Raw genomic sequence first — 15,113 nt, 5'->3', positions numbered from 1 at the left:
AAAATTAATTAAGTTATTACAATTGTATTTAGACTACGTATATGCATAGGCAACATCAATTAATTAAGCATCACTTCAATAGATAGCAGAAAGGTCTAATGCTGGTTCAAGACTTTTATGTAGCGTCTAGGCCAGCCAGAGAAATTGAGGGGTGTGCATGAATTTGTTACGGGAAGGAACTCATTAAGGAAGAGGAGTCATTAGAAATTCTAAATCGCTCTATATCAATGATTACTCAGATCTTCTATTGCGGTAATCATAATTCTCATTGTATCCTTACTCTTTAACTTTCTACTCTAATAATAATAATAATAAATAAGAATATCATGTAAACTAAAAGAGTAGCGCATCTCTTGCGCATGAGTGTTAACAATATTAAAAGTATGAGTTGCGGCGCCACGTGTTCAACAGTAGAATCAATTAAATCTAAAGCTCAATAATATCCATTTTCATATCCTCTAGCAATTGAAAAACAGAAACATTTACGTCAACGCTGTCTTGGCATTGGTTCAGTGGTAAAGTCATCGCCGCTAATGTGTAGTCTCTGGCTCGATATCAGCTCGCGCAAAATGGACTTTAAGGTGGATAAACACGGTGTCCGGGGAGCACGGTGGCTTAGTGGTAGAGTGCTTACCTCCGTTGCGTGGGCTCCCTGGTTCGATCCCCGGCCGTTTGTGATTGACGACATCGGGGTACTACCGTTTCCTCCCACTTTCTTATTCCACCAATTCTTTCATCATTCACTTGCTTTAATCATCGTCTCCCATAGGCTAACACGCATAATTGTGGACGTCAACTCAAAGATTTCAAACACCGTGTACGTGAGTTTTCTCGGAGCTCTACTGTTTCTTCCCACTTTCTTCATTTTACGATTTAATTCATTATCATCATCATCGTTACACTTAACTTGTCATAAATCAAGGAACATTAAACTAATAAATAAACACTGGCCTGAGAAGAACATATATACATGTTTTTTTCTGTTGCTTTTCACTGAATTGTCAATATCATTTTCACCTGACAGGTCCTAGATGTCTACCTAAACATACAAAGAACGCCCCAACCTTACTCGGAATTTTCGGATTTTGGCACTTGTTTCATACCCTTTTTGACATCGGCATTTTCTACTTTCGTGTCTTACGCTCCTAGCTGCTTTCTGTATTTTCTTAAGAAATTAAAATGAATATAAAATAAGCCATCTCTTACAAATAAACTACTAAATTGCATTTCTTTGTATTCTATTGCACAATGGCACATTGTGGTCTCAAGATGAAACGAAGATTTAGGGAGTCTAGGACCCCCTACTCCTATTCTTACTTTGGCTACACGCCTAATCTATATAAGTTCCTTAGCAAACAATGCTGAGTTTACTATTTAAGTCATTACGAATTAAGGACGTAAGGAGTAAAGAATTGATTCTAAGGTATTAAATAAAAGCTAATAATTATAAAAATTATATATAACAAAAATATGTTTATGTATACAGAAAAATGTATGTATAAATGCATGTATACTTCAGCTTAACTCTATAATTAGAAAAATAATACCGTGGGGATAAAATTCCCTCAGATCATCTAGGGAGAGTGAGAGGGGGTAACAAAAATGATCGGAAACGACAGATATTAATGCCGAATCCATAATTTTCGGAATCAATTATATGAATAGACTCCTGACGCAATTTAAATTAAAATTCAGCTTCCAGTAGGGGTAACACCCGCTTACCACTCCTAGGGGGATGTAAAAGGGGTGACATACAAAATGATCGGTAATTGGAGTAAAATCCGTAGTTCTTAGGGTCGTTGAGGTGAATTGTGACATTCTTGATGCCGTTCAATTCCAAGTTTAGCCTCAATCAGCACCCAGAAGAGAGAAAGGTGACACATAAAATAATTTGAAACGGTCGATATTAGTGTCAAATCCATAGTTTTTCGGGTCGCTGAGATGAATAGTCACATTCCACAATATCGTTAAAGTCCAAATTGTGCCCCTAATTGGTATGAGGGATGAAAAATAAGATTTCTAAAATAACCGAGATTACTGTCGAATATATGGGGCTCCACCCTCTATTACTAGGTTTTCGGAGTCACTAAGCTGTTAGATGCCAATCTCGATTACATTTAAGCCAAAATTTAGGCAGGAACGGACATGTCAGCTGGATTGGGTTGTTATTTATTCTACTAGGTTCCTTATTTTGTGACACGAGCAACGGCGAAGGCGTCACTTTTCGTTATTTATTCTAATGAGTCCTTTATTATCTGAATGCATGTTCCACTATAACTCCTAGCACCCCTAGAATTAATGATGGGTAAATTCCCGGGAAGATATTTTCGGGAATATTCCCGGGAAGATTGCCAAAATGCGAATTTTTCCGAGAATTTATGTACAATCACAAAGAAAATTGCATTCTATTACTACATGTATATTATGATTTCAAACTTAAATTCGTTTTTTATCACAGTATATTATTACAGTTGTCACAAGGGGATTCTTTAAAATGTATATTCTGAACGGTACTATGTTACTTTATTAATATTTTGTTATATTTAGAGAGTATGCATAAATGTATATTTACTTACAATATGTTCTATGAAGGTAAATATGTGGGAAAAATGGTACAGTAAGTCCACATATTTTTACACTGCTAGACAGTTTAAATTTACAAGTAAGTGGATTTTCTAAGCTTCACTCTAATACTGATATTATAAACATATTAAATTTTTAAATGTTATAAACAAATTAGATTGGGTAATTGCCAGAAGATACATCTCTCACCAATTTATCAACATTTGCGCATACATATTTATGTTCACAAAATTTACAAGATACTGACTTATCTTTATAATTTAGCACGTGACATTGCCATACACCTTTCTTCCTACCTATTTCTCGAAATTTCAAGCGTTAATTCACATATGTGAAGTCCGAGCACCTCTTCGGAAATTCAAGTCAGAGACAGGAGACAGACTGACGTCTATTACTAACGATGGTTCGGGGTGTATTAATTGTACTTCATCTCTATTCTACATAATTTCTACATTAATTTACAAACTGGTTCCGTTTCATCATTTGTAAATTAGTACTTTGCTACATTTTAGTGCAAATGGAAATGGAGCTAATAAATCATATGATTAATTATATAAAGTAGTCAACGAATTTTATTTCTTTTATTCTCCAAATTATTTAAAGCCTAGAAGTAAATCATAATAAATGAAAATAAAGTAGTCATACGGTTCTTACAATTTGGAAGATAAAATAAAGAAATTGAAATAAATTTCTTCTTAGGAAATTATATGCCACGGAAAAAACCCGGGAATATTTCCATTTTTTATTTTCCTTCCCACCGGGAATATTCCCACTGCCCATCACTACCCAGAATTGAGTAGGAAGGGAGGTGTAAAAATAATCGAAAACGAACTATATTCGTGTCGAATTCATAGTTTGAGGAATCGCTAAGATAGAAACTGACACTGTCTATGCTGTTTAATTCCACGCTCAGACCTCTTCAGCTTGGTAGGTGAGAAGGGGCTAAAAAATAAAATATTCAAAATCACCGTTAATACTGTCGAATCTATAGTTTTCGGAGTCGGGAAAACGGCTGATCCGTTTGGTATAACTTTTGGAACACAGTATCTACCTTAAGGTGGCAAAACGCTAACTCTGTCATAAGTATAGATACGAAGCTGGTGATTTTCAATCTAAATTGGTGGAAATTTTTCCAAGCAAAATTGGTGATATTCAATCTAAATCGGTGGAATATTTTTTCCAAACGAAGTTTGTAATTTTCAATCTAAATTGGTGGAAATTTTTTCAAACGAAATTGATGACTTTCAATCTAAATTGGTGGATTTTTTTCCAAACGAGATTGGTGATTTTCAATCTAAATTTGTGGATTTTTTTCCAAATGAAGTTGGTGATTTTCAACCCAAATTGGTGAAAATTTTTCCAAACAAAGTTGGTGATTTTCAATCTAAATTGGTGGATTTTTTCCGAACGAAGTTGGTGATTTTCAACCCAAATTGGTGGATTTTTTCCGAACGAAGTTGGTGATTTTCAACCCAAATTGGTGGAATTTCTTCCAAGCGAAGCTGGTGATTTTCAACCTAAATTGGTGGAAATTTTTTCCAAACGCACCGGTTTGAACTCCACACTGCTAATTTTACCTATTTTCAAAAACTTCTCTCTCTTTCCGTTTTTTTTTTTTTTTTTTTTTTTATTATCTTTACTCATAATAGAGTTGGCCTATGGCCTTGCACTTCTTGTATAAATAAATTGATAAAATGTAAATACAGAAGTGAAGTTTACAAATATTATATATAAAAATAAAGTTCATAAACATTATATATAAAAAAGGATCATAAAAATATACATAAAATAAAATGTTCATTAATAGTATTGATAAAAAGAAGTTTATAAATATATATATAAAGTACATTCATAAAAACTATATACGTATTTAAAAGAAATAAGAAAAAACACTTTACCATTTGTGCTACGAATATGGCATATTTGAAGAGCTACTTTCAGAATCAGTCCCACTTCCCTCAACATAAACAGAGGATGTAGCAACATTGTCAGTGTCTTCATTCTCCTCTTCTAAAGTGTTTTCATTATTTTCTTTCTGCCTAACCCTAACAAATGAACCTGGTTGACTTTCCAAAGACTGGTCCACATCGCTGGTTTCCTCACATATATTAGATTCATCAGAAGAAGAATCAGTCTCAATATTTGTGGCTTCGTTTACTTCGGCAGAAACTGCTACAGTAGTTTTCTTACTTGTGTTATTTGTATTCGCTTTGACAAATGCACCAGGTTCCTGTGACGAAATGTCAGTTCTCTGTTTCTTTGCTAAACGATCCCTCTTCATCTGTTTTCTTTTAGCACTTATCCTTTTCGCCTTTTTCTCAGATTTAATAACAGCTTTGTTCAGTATCCCGATCAGCTTCCCAGTGACAACTCTGGAAAAATTATTATTATTATTATTATTATTATTATTATTATTATTATTATTATTATTATTATTATTATTATTATTATTATTATTATTATTATTATTATTATTCTCTCGTTACATACCATATTTACTATTTTTATCTTTCTATCCAAAATGTATCAATTATGAACAAGATCAAACTAAAAATAAATGTTGCAATTCACTGCTTACGATATATATTGAACAGCGGATATAGAATGTTTTACTCAGGTAATGAAAAGGGCGGTCATAATGGCGTAGGAATAATTTTTGGAAAGCGCTTAAAGGACAAGGTAGTGAAAGTACAATTTATTGACGATAGAGTTATGATGTTAAGACTTAAAGGGAAAACGAAAGATCTAGTGGTTATACAGACATATGCACCGACGACTTCGCATGCAACAGAAGAAGTAGAGGAAAATTATGAGAAAACAGAAGAAATTATAGATAGGGACAAGAGGGGTGCATGCGTAATTGTAATGGGAGATTTCAATGCAGTTGTGGGAGAAAAACTGGAAGGTAGTATCGTAGGCAAATATGGTTTAGACGAAACAAATGAAAGGGGAGAGGGACTAGTGAATTTCTGTAGACAGAATTCACTAGTAATTCGGAACACTAGGTTCAATCTGCACAAGAGAAGAAGATATACATGGCAATAGACGGTGGAAGATATCAGATATACTATGTTATGATTCAGGACAGGTACCGGAATAGCTTAAAGAACGCGAAGACCCTTCCCGGGGCTGATATTTTCTCAGATCATAATCTTGTGCTGGCCGAAGTAGATATACAATTGAAAAATGTAGACAGAAGAAAAGTAGGCAACAAAGGATTGAATACTGAAAAGTTGAAAAACGAGGAAATAAGAAATCTTTTCGTTGAAAAATTCGAAGAAAAATATTCAAACGAGAAAAGAATAGGCGCAAGTAGCAACGCACGGTGAGAATACATTAAACTTTGCTTACAGCAGGCTGCAGAAGAAACAGTAGGTTACCGGAAACACAAAACGGCTAAGAAACCATGGGTTACAGAGCAGATGTTGCAGAAAATGAGAGAAAGCAAGACGTGGAAACAGGTTGCTACAGAAGAGGGCAGAAAGATGTACAGAAAGTTAAATAATGAATTAAAGAGAGAAACAGACAGAGTGAGGGAAGAGTTTTATAAAAGAAAATGCGAGGACATTAGAAAGAGTTGGGAAACGTGTCGCCACGTTTTGCCTAATCCTCGTTTCGCCTAACCAATTATCTGACACTTTTATGACAGATAAATTATAAGATTTCAGTCCACCATTTTCGGCGAAAAAGGATCCTCGTTTGGCCTAATCCTCGTTACGCCTAAAATGGTGGATAATAAAAAAAATCACGCAAATTCAAATTTGATTAAAATTTGATTATCATTCGTGTCTTCAACTCCGGATTATCCTTAACTAGTATTCCTAAAATTTGTTCAATTGTTACACCATCTCCGAGACGTAGCAATCTTAATCAGAGACTTATGCTATGGACGTTCCGGTAGTATGTCAAACGAGTGAAATTTGAATTCAAAAGTTATGATTTCACCCATGCAAATAAAAAACTAGTTGATTAAGTGCTTTGAGAAAATTCAAGTTGTAATGTATTGGGACGACAAAGTTATAAATGAAGCAGAGACGTATAAAAAACTGCTAGAGTATAAAGAATACTTGTTTATCTTGAGCTTCTTTCAGATGTGTTCTTGCACATCTGACTTAAATGTACTTCAGAACATTTTGCAATAAAAAATACAATGTTGAAAGTAGTGGAAGAGCTTTGTAGTCATTTCCTGCATTCGAATTTCTAAGATTTGAGCAAATACTGGGAAACATTCCAGTATCATGTGAAATTCGCTTGCTACAAAAAAAAATCTATAACGGAACATCATATGACTAAATAATTACACAAATAGCAGATACGTTTGAATTGAATGAAATACCATGTTCAAGTGCACGTTACAAATTTTGTGTAAGGGTTATCTTGGGCTTCATGCGTTTCCTTCCATTTTCTTCACCCCAACAGTTTCGTTCACTGTCATCATCACCGCCTCTCTTAGCCTTGGAGGATAAAAATGAGATTTTTTAACCAAAAGAAAAAATAAAATATTACGCTTATTTTCAATAGTGAATTCTCAGCAATGAAAGGAAAATGAGAAACCTATTATTTTTTCAGAATGAACGTTACTTTTATTTCCAAAAATTTTGAGTTGAGTTGATTTTAGTTTAGCGTCCCTTTCAGCAGCGAGGCTATATGAGACGTGGACCCACTGACTAACGTGGAATCCGAACCACATTAGCTCCCGCCGGGAATCAAACCCGAATCTTCCACGCCAAGTCCCCAAAATTTTATGTAAAATGAGTAACTAAAAAATAAAGTTTGCATTAAAAGTAAACAAGTAAAACGCAACTTAGCATTTCAGTCATCTAACATTCTAAATGAATGCAATATGTCATAGCATCCAAATAAGAAACTAACTAACTCTATGGCTTATGGAACCCGGAGGTTCAATGCCGCGTTCACAAAAGCTCTCCACCGACCACTATCCTTAGCCAACTGGATCCAGTTTCTACTTTATATTCCTATCTCTGCGAGATCCATCTTAATATTGTCCTCCCATCTGCGCCTAGGTCTTCCTAATGGTCGCTTTCCGATTGGTCTTCCAGTCAAGACTTTGAAAGCGTTTCTACTTTCTTCCATTCTAGCTACATGATCTGCCCACCTAAGCCTCCTAAACTTGACGATCCTAACAATGTTGGTAAACCGTATAAATTATGTAGTTCCTCGTTATGAAGTTTCCGCCATTCCCCATTCCCGTTCCTCTTGGGTCCGAATATTCGTCTCAGGATCTTGTTCTCAAATACTTTCAGTCTATGTTCTTCCCTCAGAGTAAGGGAACATGTTTCGCAACCATACAGAACAACAGGCATGATTATCGTTTTGTATATTTTAAGCTTCAGATTCCTCGACAGAATTCGCGACGACAATAGATTTTGAACTGAATAATAACATGAATTCCCTGCCTTTAGTCGATATTTAATTTCTTCGTGAATATGATTTTCGTCTGTTAATATTGATCCTAGATATTTGAAATTATCCACTTTATCAAAAGTATTATTTTTTAATATTTTAAAGCATCCATAATTTGCCGTATTACGGTCCCGACGCACTTCCATGTATTTCGTTTTCCCTGCATTTACTTCTAAACCCATGTTCCTGCAAGCTTTTAATAAGATCTCTGCATTTCTTTCTATTGTTCTCCTATCATCCCCTATTAAATTTACATCATCAGCATATGCCATAACCTGGTTAATACCGTTCAACTCTAGGCCCTGGCTGCTATCTTTGATTTTCCCTATAGTGTATTCCAGAACAAAGTTGAATAATAATGGCGACAACGCATCTCCTTGTTTCAGGCCATTTTCGACGTAAAAGCTCGTGGACAAAAATTTTCCTACCCGGACTTCACCTTGGGATTTATTTAAACATGCATCCAAATAAGAAAATAAATAATAGTATCATCAGTAATTGACACTATTGCTTTTAAAACTTGATATTATTTTAAATAACAATGTATACAATAACAATACATAACAAATCTTTTTCATAGATCCTAAGAACAATAATTAAGATTTAAACGCAAATATAAGGATTATTTATAGAAAAGTAAAAGGACAGTTACTTGAATACATGGTAGACACGCCTGAAAGATGTAAACAAATACTTGCCTCTGATTGGCCAAAACTGGAAATTGTAGACAAATCCTTATCTGTGATTGCGCGAATGCCTGTCCACGATATTTGAAGGGAATGTCTAGGAATACTTATATATATTTTTTGTTTATACAATTTTATTTCCTTAATAGATTTTCAATAACTATTTGCTAATGGTTACTTAGAATTCAAATGTATTTTTAATTTTCTTTGTTAGTAACACATTGAAATCTTTAAGTTTTACATCCCACGGTTATGCCGGTTAGGCTAAAGGAGACGGTGATGATGAGAGATGAGTGAAATGGTGGAATGGAGAAAGTGGGAGGAAACGGGAGAACTCCGAGAAAACCCACGAGCACAGTGTTTGTTCACCACAAACTCCACACGGCGCGAGCTGGGATCAAACCAGAGACCCCAAGCACCGGAGGTGAACGTTGTACCACTGAGCCACCGCACCCCCTAGTAACACATTGAGATATTTGGATTGTGGAATTATACAAAGATCAACTTGCCAGTAGAGCGATTTGTCCAAATCACTCATTTCAATCACAGTTGTCCATTTTTATGAGCTAATTTAGATATCTCTTGTCAGATCTAGTTCGAAACGCTTTGAAATTTCATATTAATGAAAATAATATAGAATCACAATAGGATCAATTATAATGGACTAACAGTTTTGAAAAAGCATTGAAATTGGAATGAAATCCTCTGAAAAACCAGCAAAACCCACAATAATATAACTTCTGCATCCACATTAGTACGAAACAGAAATATAAAATCCATATTTTCGTAATACTCATGCAAATTATATTTCCTTTAAGATGCTTATTAGCAGTACCATTTGACAATATCAGATATTTGGAAACAAACTGCAAACTAAAACACTCACCTTTAAACGAAATTAATAATAGGGAATAAAGTATGTGTAACTTATTTTTTTCTCATCTGAAATATAGCCACTATAGATGCTGTAAGGGCGTTAAGTTTAAATGAAAGGTATATCGAATGTTAATGTTCTCAAAATGGAAAAGAAAAATAACCATAACACAAATGTCGAAGCATTTTCCCTAAAGCAAATGCTCATACTACAAATTAGTTTTGGGGAAATAAAATATTTCTCAGTTCTTCATATAGTAGGGAATAATCTTTCGAAATTTACCTCCAGTCTTACTTTCGCGATTTTTTTATAGTCCACCATTTTAGGCAAAACGAGGATTAGGCCAAACGAGTATACTTAATTCGCCTAAAATGGCGGACACAAATCTTATCATTCATCTGCCATAAAAATGTCAGATAATTGGTTAGGCGAAACGAGGATTAGGCCAAACGATGCAAGATCGTTGGGAAATGAGGAAATGTACAAGGAGGAGAAATCTATGGAATTTCGGAGGAAACAAGGGGGTATTACGATGGCAGTTGTAAATAAGAATGGGAAAGTAGTCAGAGGGAGAAATGAGGTCATAGGAAGATGGAAAGAATACGTTGAAGACTTATATAAGAGTAGGGATAGGCCGTGTAGCCAAAATGTTGAAGTAAAAAATTAAGTAGGCGAGGATGATAAAGGATTTAGTATTCTTCGGGATGAGTTTGAAAAGGCTATATCCGAGATTAGGAATGGAAAGGCAACCGGGATCGGTAATATACCAATCGAATTCACTAAAAATATGGGAGACAACGGAAAGAAAGAATTGTTCCGACTATGCAATGAAATACATGAAACAGGAGAGTGGCCAAAAGACTCCCTGAAAACGATCATGATACCGATGGCTAAGAAATCGAACCCAAAAAGGTGTGAGGATTATAGAACTATTAGTCTCATATCTCATGCAGCTAAAATTTTGCTCCGAATACTGAACAGGAGGTTATATGGAAGAACAAATGAAAAACCCGAGGAGGAGCAGTTCGGGTTCAGAAGAGGTAAGGGCACAAGAGATGCTATTGGATTATTAAGGGCGATCGGTGAAAGATTTATAGAAAAAGGGAAAGAGGTTATATTGCATTTATTGGTCTAGAAAAGGCTTTTGATCGAGTATTTTTAAAAAAAGAAAAAGAAGAAAGAAAAATGATTTTTTAATTTTTTTTAAAAGATTCTTTTTTCATATCTCTCTCTCTCTAAAAAAAAAAAAAAAAAAAAAAAGTCAAATTGGGAATTGTTGTTGGGAGTTCTAAAGAAGATAGGGTTGGAATGAAAAGATCGAAGACTCATAAGAAACTTATACATGAACCAACAAGTAAGTGTTAGGTAGGGGAAGAACTGACGAAAGAGAGTGCAATTGGAAGGGGAGTTGGACAAGGATGCTGCCTCTCGCCAACGCTATTTAATGTCTATCTAGAAGAGATAGTGAAAAAGAGTTTACATGATGATGATGGCATTTCGGTAGGAGGTAGAATGATTAGATGCATAAGATTTGCAGACGATATGGCGCTTGTTGCAGAATCTGAAAAGAAAATTAATAAAATGTTAGAAAAAATGAGAAATGGCTTTGAAGAATACGGGATGAAAATAAATGTTAGAAAGACAAAAGCCATGGTGATTGGAATGAAGGGGTCTGTGTCCAATATAAAAGTAGGAGGGGAGAAAATAGAACAAGTGAATAGTTTTCGATATCTGGGTAGTATTCTTAGTAATAACATGAAGTGTGAACGTGAAATAAAAGCAAGGATAGGAATGGCGAAAGAAGCCTTTAGGAGGAAGCAAATGCTATTTTGTGGGACCTTGAAGAAGAAGTTGAGAAAAATACTCATAAAATGTTTCGTGTTGAGTGTTGTACTGTATGGGGCGGAAACGTGGACATTACATAAAAGTGATGAAAAACGACTGGAAGCCTTCGAAATGTGGGTGGGGAGGAATGGAAAGAATTAGTTGGTCGAGCAGAAAACGAATGACAGGGTGTTAGGAATGGTGGAGGAGAAAAGAACAGTTTTAGATATTGTTAAGAAGAGGAACATAAACTAGTTGAGACATTGCCTAAGAAGAAATTGTATCATGAGGGATGTCCTAGAGGGTATGATGGCGGGAAAGAGAGGGGGGGAGCGAAGGAAACTACAATTAATGGATGATATAAAAACAGAAAGATCATACATGAAGACGAAGAGGTTAGCGGAGGACCGTAGAGCATGGAAGCTTTTTAGCTGCTGCAAGTGACCTCCCAGTAAGGGCAGAAAACCTATGATATATATATATATATCGTGTGCTTTCTGATGATTTTTGCGATTTTTTTTTTTTAATGGCGAGCATCGATTAAGCCGCTCTCAATAAATCGGTAACCGAGTTTCTTTTTTCAAGTGCGCGTAAAGACATTTAGCTTTCTCATGGATTATTTTACCACTTAAAGCTATTATTCTCTGATTATAGTATTTAATCTAAAGTGTCAATACGGCTTCCATTTTTACAAGTGTTGGATGACGTAAGGTTTTTGCTGATAACGATGTTGAAGCTTTTTGACACTCTATACAGTACATTCGTTGCTATTAAAAGAACGCAATACGGATGCAAACATCTCAACAAGATGTAAATGATCCAAAATGTTTATTTTAATCTTAAGCGTAAGATATAATATATATATATATATATTTCTGGCGCAAGATATTTTCAATTTACTTTTACTCGATGTTATAATGTTGACAACTTATAAACCATAAAAGAGCGAGTTGAGAAAACAATGCTAATCCCTTAAAAGTATTGTGCCAATTGAATAATTTGTCTAAACACAAAGACGGCTTTAAACAAAAAAAAAAAAAAAAAAAAAAAAAAAAAAATGTAGTGAATATATTAGCAGACACTCGAAAGTTGCGTTAAGTAAAAGGGCAATTGTGTTTCAATAACGCTGTACATCGGAGCAAGGTCGGAAATAACTTCGTTATGTTTGTTTACCTAAATAAAAACTAAAATTAAGTATGTACGAAAACAATGAATGAATTTGAGACAGTTTTGAGCCGAGAATAAATTGGTCACAATTATTCTCCCCGTGAATCGCAAAACCGTAAATAAAGAACTTTGACTGTACTGAAAACATTACGAGAGGTACCGTAAAGTTTGATGTAATTTTGTCAGTCTAATGTTTGGTTCTTATGTGATGTTAAGGAAATTAGCTCCTACTGACAGTTATTTTTTTTACAGGGTGTGCCAAAAGTGACCAAAGTGCAAGATGGGTAAGATTGAGGCTATCTGTGTGATAAAATTCCTACATTTGAAGGGTAATAATTCCAGACAAATTCATGAAGATATGAAGGCTGTGTATGACGATGATTGTCAATCTTATTACACTATTGTAAAGTGGAAAAGGAAATTCGAAATTGGTCATATGTCCCTCACAGACGACCCAATACCTGGAACACCATCCCTGACGGACAATGCGGCCACTGTGAAGAAAGTGAAGTGTTTAACCCTCGAAGACAAACATGAAACCATCCAAACGATTATGAATGAGACTGGTTTCAGTTATGGCAATGTGTGAAAAATTATCCATGACGAACTTCACATGTCTAAGGTATCTGCGCACTGAGGGTTTACGTTTGCTGACACCTTTTCAGAAGCACCAGCTCATTCATCTCAAACTGCTGTCGACAAAGCAAGGGTGCGTGGCTTCCAGGCATTGCAGCATCCGCTTTATTCTCCTAACCTGGCATCCAATGACTTTTTCTTGTTTCCGTTGTGTGGTTGCAATTTTGACAACACAGATGACGTCATTCATAAGGTGGAAGAGTGGTTTAAAGTACAGTGTGCAGACTTCTACAATGATGGTATCCGTAAAGTGAGAAAACGCTGGCAGAAATGTGTAAATCACGGTGGTGACTACACAGAGAGGTGTTAAAACTACAAATCACAATAATCCCTGTATCTTGATTTTTTTTTTTAAACTATGGTAATTAAAACTTTACGATACCCCCTCGTATCACTTTAAGAGACTCTACGTTTCATCAGATACTGGTGGAAAGAAGTAGGAAGAAAATAAAATAACGAAAAAGCAACTGTGTATCCTTCAGTTGGAAGACAGCACACATTGGATAGTTGAGTTGATTTTAGTTTAGCGTCCCTTTCAGCAGCGAGGCTATATGAGACGTGGACCTACTGATTAACGTGGAATCCGAACCACATGAGCTCCCGCCGGGAATCGAACCCGGGTCTCCCACGCCAAAGGCGCGTACGCTAACCGCTTAGCCACGAGGGAACACACACATTGGATAGTGTTTCCAAGTTAAAAGCGGAGAGTTTAATGAGGAGAACAAAACTAAATGGGGAAAAACTGTTGAATAAAGCTATGGCAGGAAGAAAGAGTAATACATTAAGAAAGCACATGTATAAAATGAAGAGGAATAAACAGAAGCAACAGTTAAATAAAATTATGTAATCAAAAAATTGAGAAAACTAAATTAGGAATAATAATAAAGAGTTCTGACAATGATTATACATAATACAAAATGAAAAGGATATACGAAAAATAATAATAAAAATCAATATAAAATAGGTCCATTTAACACGAATTGAGTGGTATAAGGTGGTATGATTAGGTTTTGGAGATAGTCCGCCGATAGAATGGTAGTGTAGTGACCTCGCGTAGCGCACTCATTAACGCTCTCGTCTTTGGTGCAAGCAGTCCCAGGTTCGATTCCCGGTGGGGGTACTCGGTCGAAAAAGTGTAGTTGAGTTGATTTTAGTTTAGCGTCCCTTTCAGCAGCGAGGCTATATGAAACGTGGACCTACTGATTAACGTGGAATCCGAACCACATGAGCTCCCGCCGGGAATCGAACCCGGGTCTCCCACTCGAAAAAGTGTAGAAAGTTTTTTCAGGCCAGATATCCTGAATGAAGTCTATATGGGTTTTTCTCATTCACATCAGGAAGGTACCTAACATCATACAGGTTCCAGACCGTTCCTTAATTCTCCAATCCTTTCTTCTTTCCCTTTCTCCGAATAGTGTGATCGCTGAAGGACGTCATCCCTCACTTGTGACGGGTTAACATGGTCATAGATGCCGAAAGCCCAGAAATTAATTCCTAATTCTAATCCTACGGTTGGTACTCGTAGTCGAAATATCTTGTCATCTCTTTCTAAGGTATGTAAGAGAAGAATTTTGAGAACACTTAAGCAAGAAATATGGTAGGACACGCTGTTATGACGGAACAAGGAAGTGGATAATTAAGTCCTTTAGAACTATCATTGATTGTTGATGTGGATTAAAACAAGAGTTACTGTATCTGCGGCACAGATGGCAGAACAGTGGGTGCATTTCAAGGATTATTAAGTTCGAAGAATTTCAACTAACGGAAAGATGAAAAGCCAGTTTTACTTTTGAGATCGAAGATGGGCAGCCAAACTATATCAGTCGCACGTAAGACAAGTTTTAAATTGAGTTTCTACTCTTTCGGTGAAGGTGAGGCGTCTTCAATCAAATTTGATTTCTCAACATGGACTAACGGTC

The 15,113-nt window shown here is 35.6% G+C and overlaps 1 protein-coding gene across 1 annotated transcript in view; it reads right to left on the bottom strand.

Annotated features, from left to right (window-relative positions):
• The window catches only part of LOC145666926 (protein RRP5 homolog), a 78,194-nt gene that overhangs the window by 2,579 nt on the left and 60,502 nt on the right, over positions 1 to 15,113 (bottom strand). The window contains exon 16 of the mRNA XM_081734527.1: positions 4,482 to 4,955. Within this exon, the coding sequence (XP_081590653.1) occupies positions 4,490 to 4,955 (466 nt within the window). The 3' untranslated portion in view covers positions 4,482 to 4,489. The remainder of the gene's footprint in view (positions 1 to 4,481; positions 4,956 to 15,113) is intronic.

The sequence above is a fragment of the Thermobia domestica genome, chromosome 12, assembly GCF_964235325.1.
Source record: "Thermobia domestica chromosome 12, izTheDome1.hap1.1, whole genome shotgun sequence".
NCBI lineage: Eukaryota > Metazoa > Arthropoda > Insecta > Zygentoma > Lepismatidae > Thermobia > Thermobia domestica.
Note: the sequence above shows the minus strand (reverse complement) of the source record. Positions and strands in the feature narration are given on the sequence as shown.